At 52.4% G+C, this 10053-nt stretch overlaps 1 protein-coding gene across 1 annotated transcript; it reads right to left on the reverse strand.

Moving 5' to 3' along the window:
- Positions 1 to 1339: 1339 nt before the first annotated feature.
- LRATD2 (LRAT domain containing 2) lies at positions 1340 to 3345 on the reverse strand. The gene is made up of 2 exons (XM_081111765.1): positions 3026 to 3345; positions 1340 to 2506 (listed from the first exon to the last, which is right to left on the reverse strand). Exon 2 carries the CDS (start codon positions 2408 to 2410, stop codon positions 1481 to 1483), a length of 930 nt encoding a protein of 309 aa, XP_080967891.1. The 5' UTR covers positions 2411 to 2506; positions 3026 to 3345; the 3' UTR covers positions 1340 to 1480.
- Positions 3346 to 10053: the final 6708 nt, after the last annotated feature.

Consider the following 10053-nt stretch of genomic DNA (forward strand, 5'->3'; position numbering starts at 1 on the left):
TTCTGAAGTGCAGGGCACACATCATTAAAGAGCTCACATGAATACAAGGAACAGGTTGTAAAAAATGTTTAAAGCCTCATAATAAAGCAAACTATAGCTCAGCAGGAGATCCAACTGGTATTAGCCAGCCTGCTGCCAAGAGATCCCACAATCAGGAACCAGTGCTTTAGGAGTGTCGCCAGATTTGGCACTGGCCTCACCGCCTGGCATTTGTGACTGCCCTCAGCTCTCTGAGGAAAGCATTCTGAAGTGTCCTCCAAGCACCAAGGAGACTGCTTCCATATAACAAGACTCTGCACATCTTTTGAATTAAGTATGCATCAGGTGTCGCTACCAAAATAAATACCTTAGCATTGAAGTAGGCCTCACGCCTAAGATTTTAACAGCAGAACAAAAATGAGAAGGGAAAATGAAAATTCACAGGACCACCATGAAAGCCTTACGTTTTAAAAAGGTTACCTTCATTGTTCAGGAATGGGGTTCAGTGGGAGTGATTGACTAATTCCTACCAGGACAAACCTGTTTGGCTGCTTCTGTAGTGGATACTTTATGGGGTGGCACCAGCCAATCCCATGTGCGACCTGCGGATGAACACAGCCGAGCAGGTTTAATTAGATCAGAGACACAAAAGGCTATTCCCTCCTTTGATAACAAATAACACAGCTGTAAATGCCTACAATAGCAGGCTAGAAACAAAGGTGGCCAAACAGAACCATAATTGAATCCTTCCCCTAGCTGGCCCATGACAATGATTTACTTATAACCTGGGAAGTGGCTGGTGGAGCAGGAGGGGGTAGGAGACTCAGCCAGCTCCAGAAGATGATTTACGTGGGGACCGGGAGGAGGGAGGTAGCAAACTCTTTGTTTTGTAGCCCAAGTTTACTGGACATTTTGTTCCACTTCACAGGCAGCTGCTCGGTTTGGGTCTGTTGCTCCCAGACCTGGTCCTGGTTTCTCCAGGCTTGCCTCCCAGGAGGCCCAGAAAATAAATCACTCAGCCTGCTGGATTTCACACACAGCTCCACAGGGATAGAGGATATGGGGCTGTCTTCAGGCCCCAAGCCCACTCTGGCCTTAGCACAGAGTAGGGGTAAGCGGGTAGGAGGCAATGGCAGGCCTTGGTACTCCGAATTTTTCTCGACCCCTGTGTGCGTAAAAAGGGTCGATTTTGGACCCAGGTCCAGCAGAGACTTAGTGCCAGGCATGTCCACAATTTGCCCCACCTCAGAAAGACTACAGATTGCAAGGGTGGGCAGGCCGTGCCCCCAACCAAAGTTTTCTTCCTACCTGCACCCTCTTCCTCCTTTGTCAAGATAAAAAGCTCAAGCCACAGCTGGCTGCGCCTTTCGCCAACTCTTTTATTTTCCAAATGGCCCAGGAACCCAGATGCGGCCCAGAAGGTGATGGTAGAGGAATGGAGAGAGGGGGCAGCGGCTGCTGGCAATAGCTTCCTCTCACAGATCTGCATGCAGCTGGCCCATCAGTGCACCTCTCGGTCCTCCTCCTCCCAGCAGGGCTCAGGGGGGCGCTCGAGAGGCGGCTTAGTCCGCGCAGCGTCGCTGTCGCCCTCTTCTGGCTCGGTCGGGTGCAGGTGCATGGCCAGCTCCTGCAGCACAGCTGCCCGCCCGATCTGGTCGTTGCGCCGCTTCTCCATGATCAGGTCCTCCAGGCTCTGGAACTCGAGCGTGTGGCTGCGCTGGGCAGAGAGCTGGATCTGCAGCCGGTAGGGCTGCTTGCCGATGCGCAGCTCGCCGCCAATCTTGAACTCGCGCTTGCCGTAGCGGCACCAGGCGGCGAAGCTCTCCGAGTTGCGCCAGCTCAGCTCGCGCTCCTTGGCGCCCACGTGCGCCAGCGCGTTGCGCACCACGGCGGCGGGGCTGAGCGGCTTGTAGCGGTACAGATCGTTCACCACGCGGCCGCGCCGGCCCTGGCTCGCGTCGGTCAGGAAGCTGTTGCTCACCTCCAGCCGGTGCAGATGCACCACCTGGAAGTTCCCCACATACACCGCCCAGTGCGGGTACTGCGCCTGGGCCACGAACTCCACCAGGTCCCCGGGCTTGCACTTGTTGAGCAGGTTCTCGGGCGTGTAGGTGCTCAGCGCGGCGGAGCCCGGCGCGAAGCTCTTCTGGTAGATGCACTCGTCGCGGTAGAACACGGAGCACTCCACCTCGTGCAGCCGAGGGTCGTAGGGCTGCGGCGGGGGCGGCGGCGGCCCGCCATCCTCCCCTTGGGGCAAGCCCCCGCCATCCGGGCCCGGGGGCGGCGGCTGCGACTCCGCTTCCTCGTCATCGTTGGAAAAGATGTAGGAGACCCCGATGCGAGGCCCGTCGTCCCGGTCCACGCCGGTCGGGTCGGCTGTGGGAACTTCCTTATAACTTAGGTGGGTCAGTTTCTCCACCTGGTTGCCCATCACGCTGCGGACACACGCTCACGCCGCCGAGAGGAGAGAAAGCGAAACCGCCACTGGGGTCATTGGCACCGGTCCCCGGACAGGGGCTGGGACCACCTGTTGGGAGAGGAAGGCAAGGAAGCCGTATAGGAGCCCCTCGGGGTAGAGGGCGGTTTGCTAAGGGGCGGGAGGGAGGTTCGGATCGCGCACCGGGAGCCATTCTACGGCGGCGGCGAGCCCTCCCTCATCCCTCCACCTGTCGGGCCGCGGCTTCAGGAAGCCAGGCAACTCCAGCTCCACCCCCGCCCCCAGCCCGTCACCTCGCTCGGGCAAAAGTCCACCTTCTCAGCCGCTCCTACCGCTTCCGCCAGCGCCCGACCGGCCAAGGCCGGGCAGGAGGGGCGAGGAAGAGAAACTTTACTCCAGTCCCCCCTTTCACATGCCGCTGGCACCCGGGGCTCTAACTGACCCAGAGAGGACCCTCACTCCCCGCGCCTCCTTCCCCCGGGGAAGCAGCGAGGATGGGGTAGCGGGGTCCGGGCAGGTGAGACACACGCCCCGGCTCCCCGGTGACGCTCTCCCCCCTTCCGTCCCCCCCGCGCGTGCCCTTCGCTCGGGTTACCTGCGCAAACTCACCGCCGAGAGGTGGAGTCCGTGGGGATCGGGGTGGGGGCCGGCGCACCCGGAGACTTCTAGGGCGAGTTTGCAGGTGTGGGCTCCCCGGTCCCTCCTCTCCGGGCGCGGGCGGCGGCGAAGCTGGGCAGCGGGCAGCGACGCATGTCTCGCCCCCTCGGCTACTTGGCGCCTCGGGACTGGAAGGCGGGGGGCGATGCCCGTCGGCCCCGCACCTCTGGCCTCCTGCGGGGGTGGCCGTTCCCCCTCCACCGGCTCTCGGGGGAGGTGTGGCGCGAGAAGGAGGAGAAAGAAGCCGCTCCGCTCCCCCGCCCGGCGGTGGCGGCTCCCGCTTGGGCCCGGCGAGCAACAAGCTCCGGAGCGGGAGGGACGGGATTGTAGATCCGGCTCCGGGCTCCCCGGGCGGGAGCGCAGCCCCTGGCATTTAAAGAGACAGGCCCTCGCTCCCGGAACCCGGGCTTTCCCACCCGGTGCAGAGCCTCCGGGATCCCCCGCCCCGTCCGGCCCACGGAGGCCGCGGGCTCCGCCCAGGCCACGCCCCCGCGCCGGGGCCGGTTTAAGTCCCGCTGGTAACTCCCCGCCGCGCCGGCGGGACGGGCGCCCCGAGCGCAGGTGCCTTCGCCGGCCGCTGGCCAGCCCCGCTTGCCCGCCCAGAGCCGGGGCCTGCGGTGGGCTCCGAGCTGCCGGCTCAGTTCGCATTCTTCCGAGCTGCAGGCTTTGAAAAACAGTGAAAGGCGAACGCCCCCTGCCAGTGCAGAGACAAGAGAGAACAAGAGTTCGCTGTTGTTTTCTTTCCCCGTGGCCTTTTTGCCTGAGCACCTGGAGAAGGAGAGACATTTCTGCCAATGTTTACAGCAACGATTTTTTTTTTTTTTTTTTTTTTTTAGTGGAACAGCTCAAGAAGCGTGCCAGTTTAGAGGTATTTCCAGAATGAGTGCTGTGGAACTTTCAGGTAGGAAAACATTTCATAGAAAGGAGTCAGGGTAAAACGAAAGGGAGACTTCATTCCTGCCTTACCTCCAAGACCAGCGCTGTGTTTATTAGATGTCCTCGGAGTTAGCAAAAGTTCATTCCACAGCCTCCATCGTTTCCAGCTACTTGTTGGTCTGGTAGTGAGAGAGGATTCAGCTCTTGCTTTGGTGAGGGGAGAAAGGATGTAGGAATTGCCTCATTGTCCTTAAATTAAGAACAAATTAGCAGAGGCCCCGGTGGATGTATTTCCTTCCTGCTGATTTACAGAAGGAAGTGACGGAGAGATTTGCAGAATGCGAAGAGTATTGCCTCTTCCCTCCCCTGCAAGAGGACACTTCTTCCCTCCCCCTCTCCTGCCTGTTTGTTTTGTACCTAAGATGCAGGCCACTAAAATGTTCTTTCTTGGTTAATGGAAAAAAAAATAATGGATCTGAGTGGGGGTGGAGGGTCCCCCATAGACAAGCTTACTATTCACTGGACCACCCTAACTCATTGGTGGTGTAATTAAGAATGCAACTCAAGACCTCCTCTACCCAGTTTTCCATCACTGTTCCTTTTGACGAAGTTTTTCCAGGTAACACCATTATTTATTCAGTGCGTATACCAACCAGTGGAAACAGCAATATACTAACACTGCTGCGATCCTTTTCAGTTTGAGGGGGCGAAAATCAATCTACTTGTGTACTGTTGAACCCGAATAATCAATATTAGCCGGGCTAGAATGGAAGTGAGTCCTTCAGCAAGTCTAAGATCACAGCATAAAATAGACCCAAGGAAAACTTCTGGCCCTACCTGGTGTGGCTCAGTGGATAGAGCGTTGGCCTGGAGACTAGAGGGTCCCCGATTGATTCTGGTTTAGGGTACATGCCCGGGTTGTACGCTTGATCCCTAGTGGAAGGCATGCAGGAGGCAGCTGATCAATGATTCTCTCTCATCAGTGATGTTTCTATCTCTCCCTCGTCCTTTTCTGAAATCAATAAAAATATATTTGAAAATACAAACAAAAAAAAAAAACACAGGAGTTCTAAAAATAAGCAGAAATGCTCAGTAAAATTACAAATTTAAAAAAAAAAAAGAAAGGAAAAAGAAACTTTTGTGCAGGTTAAATTTATGTAAGATCTGACAAGCCTTAGGCAAGTGTGACAGATGAGCGCCCCCCCTTCCCCCCCCACACACACCTGTTGATAACAGTGCTCTGGGAGCTGCTGTTATCTAAATGGTTTTTGTCACTATCATGTGAGCTCGTGTAGGGAGGAGTGAGACTTAGGAAGGCCATGACCAGTCACCCCATGTCTGTTAGACTGTGAAACCTTTGCTGCTGTCAGCTGTGTTAGGCCACAGGGTAGGTTGACTGGTGAAGAGAGAATCCCTAGGACACAGGAGTATGACAGTTTGCAGCCAGCACTCTGGGGTAAGGATTTAATAAGGAGAAACGCTGTGAAAAATAATATAAACAAAACCACTTCAAAGTAGAGTCAGTCAGGGCTGTCATCCCAGAGGAACTGCCTTGCTGTCTTATCCCTCAAATCTGTGGACGGTTAAAACTGGGTAAAATAACCTTGGACTTGGCCTACAGCAGCACTGCATTCCAAACAGCTGTTGTTGCTTTTTCTTTATGACTTAGTTAAAATCTTTTATTTTTATGTTTTCCTTTTTTAAACTTTATTGAAATACAATTCACCTACATTAAATTGTATCCAATTAATTTTAGTATATTCACAAAATTGTGCAAACATCACAGTAGAATTTTAGAATATTTTCATTATCCCCCCCAAAAACCCCATACCCATTAGCAGTCACTCTTCATTTCTCCCACCTGCCTCTAGACGCCCCCTAATCTACTTTCTCTCTCCATAGTTTTGACTATTCTAGACACTTCATAGAAATGGAATCATACAATATGTGGTCTTTTGTGACTGGCTTCTCTGAAGTAAGAGGTTTTCAAAGTTCATCCCTGTTAGAGCAAATGACTATAGGGCTGAAGGCTAAAGACATTCTTTAGAACTTATCTGCCCCTGGAATAATTCCTTCCTTGTATTCATGTAATTGCATTCAGGCTGCACTGTGGAGAATGAATGAGAGGAGGCAATTGCCATAGAGAAGGGGAGGAAAGGTCACACAGATGGAGCCTAGCAAGCAAAGGACAAAGCCCTGAAGGCACTTCTCCCAAGAGCAGCCTCCCTCGAAAGAAGTGTTAGTTGGATTTGAGTTCTCAGCCATGCTGTAGCTTTATCCCCCCCACCAGTGACCCAGCGTCACACCCCACACACCTCCTCGGAGAAGACACCCAATAAAACAAGTTGTGTTAAATGGTAGTTAGTGACTTTCACCGCATTTCTGTCCAGGGCAGTGGGGAGTGATCCAGAATTGAAGTTTCTACCCTAGAGGCATGGGAGCGGACCCTGCAGGTGTGCTAGATGTGTAGCTTTAAGAAGGTCCACACCCTACCTGGTTTGGCTCAGTGGATAGAGCATCGGCCTGGAGACTGAAGGGTCCTGGGTTCAATTCCGGTCAAGGGCACATGCTCAGGTTATGGGCTCCATCCCCAGTAGGGGGTGTGCAGGAGGCAGCAGATCAATGATTCTCATCATTAATGTTTCTATCTCTCTCCCTCTCCCTTACTCTCTGAAATCAATAAAAATATATTTTTAACAAAGAATGTACACTATAGGAGCAACAAGGGCAGAAGTGTGTGATTATGCAATCTAGAACTCTACCTGTGCGCCACTCCCCCCCCCGCGCCCCCCCCCCCGTGCCCCCCCCCCCCCAAGCTGTGCCCCAGGTTCATGGCAGCAGCAGATAGCTCAGTGAGTTTGCTGGGAAATCGGTTTCTCTACACCTCCCTATGCCAGGAAACTCCCAGACTTTACCCACTGCTGGGGTTTTGTGCAGACTTTAGGAGGTGAGAGGTAGCAGAAAGGAAAGTGATGGCCCAGGTTGGAGTCCTGTTTGCCAGGCGCATGACCTTGGAGCTGTCTCTTCTCTGCAGTGTAGATGCCTCGAATTACACCTACCGTGTAAGAGCCAGATGGTGGTTTTAATATGGGAGCAAAACCTCGTGATGGGGGCAGCCTCTTACTAAATCCTACCAATCCTGGTTTTCATGTTCTCAGATAAGAATACAAAAGCGCAGAGATATGAATCTTGCTGGATTCAAATCTGCCTGACTCCAGGGCTGCTTTCCCCGCTGGGTCACGCTGCCCCAGGGCCCCGGCCTGTGGGTTAATCCAGACACCAACCAGTCTGTGGACTAGCGCCCGGTGTGTCTTCTGGATGCAGTGATCAACTTGTCCTGGTTTGCTTGGGACTATCCTAGTTTTAGCACTAAAAGCCCCATATCCTAGGCCCGTGGTCGGCAAACTGCGGCTCGCGAGCCACATGAGGCTCTTTGGCTCCTTGAGTGTGGCTCTTCCACAAAATACCACGTGCGGGCGCGCATACAGTGCGATTGAAACTTCGTGGCCCATGCGCAGAAGTCGGTTTTCGGCCTGGGCGAGTCTATTTTGAAGAAGTCCTGTTGATAGTTGGCTCTGTTGACTAATGAGTTTGCCGACCACTGTCCTAGGCCAATTGGGACAGCTGGCTGCCCACCTGGTGCCTCCCTATCTCGGTCATTGCCTTCCCTAAACCAAGAGCTTCATGGACAGGGAGCTGGGGACATTGGGGTGGGAGAGGGGAAGGAGATGGCATTTCCAGGTGAGGATATACACAGAGCAGCTGCTGCATAAACTGGGCCAGGCAATAAAGAGGCCATAACTGTTGGAACCTGCTTTGGAATGTTTTCCCTCCTTTTTATTGTCCTCTTTACAGGAGGTGAGGTCAGGGCCTATCTCCCTCTGAGCGAAAGCATTTCATCCCTGGGCTGATTACTCCTAGGACTTCAGATTCAGGAAAGGAGCCCAGAGGCTGCTGAGTGGCATCCTTTTCCTTGGCATCTGTATTTCCCTTGCTTTCCCCCTCAGATCACCGGAGCAGGCTGTCTCAAGAAGGCTGGGCTAGACTGCCCTGTGGGTAGGGGAGACCAGGAGATGCCAGGAAAAGGGGTCTGAGGCTGTCACCCCCCTCCTTCGCCCACGCCCCCCCACCCCCATGCATTAATCCTGTGGCTAAATTGTGAGGCAGCTTTTAATCTGTTCCTGGAAGAGGGCTCACCAGTGGGTAAACACCAGGCAGTCCTCCGGAGGCGTGCTGCTTGAGGAGGCCCCTGCACCCTATGGTTGATGTTGAACCAGAGTTTGATTTGTGCTCGGGAGTCTGAGCGTGTAGCTGGGCTCCTGCGGAAGCCTCATGAAAGATGCATTTCACCAGGCAGTTCCAGGGGAGAGACCGGTTTCATTTACAGCTCAACAAATCCAAATATTGGCATATCTGTAAATCCAAATGTAGGGATTTCAAGGGGAAAAAAATATCTAGATTCTAAGAATCTCATTTGGTATGTCTTGGGCAAGAAGGGGTGGCAGGATAGTCAGCGAGGAGACAAGAGCGCTAATGATGAGAGAAGCTTCAGCAGAGCAAGCCCAACCTCCCTTTCTTTCCTTGGGCGTTCCTGGTACTTCCACGTGAGGGAGGAGGACAGCGTTTGTTCAGCACAGCTTGCGGAAAGCAGGACAGATCAGCGGGACCACCCATTCAGTATCTGGGGCATAAGGTTCAACAAGTCTGGTGGGTCAGTTTCTGTCTGCTTTCCCCAAACCACTTATAGGCCTGAGGCCAGGGCATTCCCCTTGGAGCACTTCCCACTATAGTCTCTTCACAACACAGCACCCCAGCAATCCTGTGAGACTGTGAGCCACACCAAGTCATTCCTCTGCTCATACCCTCCATGGCTCCCTAGCTCCCTTGGAGAAGGCCAAGGTCCCTAGAATAACCTTCAGGGCGCAGGCCTGCCTCCCCCATTACCTTTCTGACACCCTCTCACTCACACCTCAAGACACCCTGGCCCCTGCTGTTCCTCCCCCATGGTGGGCATGCTTCTCCCTCAGGGCCCTAACATTTGCTGTTCCCTCTGCCAGGAACACTGTTCCCCCAGGTACCTCCATGACGTGCTCTTTAAATCTTGGCTCCTTGGGGAGCCTTTCCTGACAACCCTATTTAAAATTCCAAGTGTCCGCCGAAACCGGTTTGGCTCAGTGGATAGAGCGTTGGCCTGAGGACTGAAAGGTCCCAGGTTCGATTCCGGTCAAGGGCATGTACCTGGGTTGTGGGCTCATCCCCAGTGGGAGATGTGCAGGAGGCGGCTGATCGATGTTTCTCTCTCATCGATGTTTCTAACTTTGTATCTCCCTTCCTCTCTGTAAGAAATCAATAAAATATAAAAAATAAATAAATAAATAAATAATAAATAAAATTCCAAGTGTCCTCCCATACATACACCATCCCCTTTCCTGCTCTATTTTTCCATCACTTACTGGACTCACAGCTCACTTTTAATATCTGATATCACTTATTACTTTATTTTTGTTTATCATACCTCCCAAATATAAATTCTGTGAAGTCAGAGTTTAGATTATAAACTCTATGATCCTTGTTTTGTTCACTGATGTCTCCCTGCCTCCTGGAATGGTGCTTTGACAATTGGTAGGCTCAATAAACTGTAGTTAAATGAAGAAAATGGAATGGCTTTTTATGGGTCATTTCTATTCATCCCTACAATAGCTCTAATGGTATAGGACTGCTCTCAATTTACAGATGGGAAAATTAATTATAAAATGTGCTGAATACATGTGGTATGCCAGGCACAGTACTAGGCAGTTGAGTTTCAGAGGGTTAAGAAGGTGGGCCCGGGTACATAGCTAAGTTCACCAAGCAATGATAGCTCTGGGCTGTCCCACATAGGCCCTTGGCTATTGAGCACCCGAAGTGTAGCTCATCTGAACTGAAATGTGTCATAAATATAAAATGCACACCAACTTCTAAGACTTAGCACAAAAAAGGAAACTATCTTATTCATTTTTTTTTCATATAGATTGCATGTTGAAATTATAATGTTTTAGATCTATTGGGTTAAACAAAATACTTTATTAAAATTAATAGTGCCTGTTTCTTTTTACTTCTTAAAA

This window comes from Myotis nattereri, assembly GCF_964212035.1.
Source record: "Myotis nattereri genome assembly, chromosome: 17".
Lineage (NCBI taxonomy): Eukaryota > Metazoa > Chordata > Mammalia > Chiroptera > Vespertilionidae > Myotis > Myotis nattereri.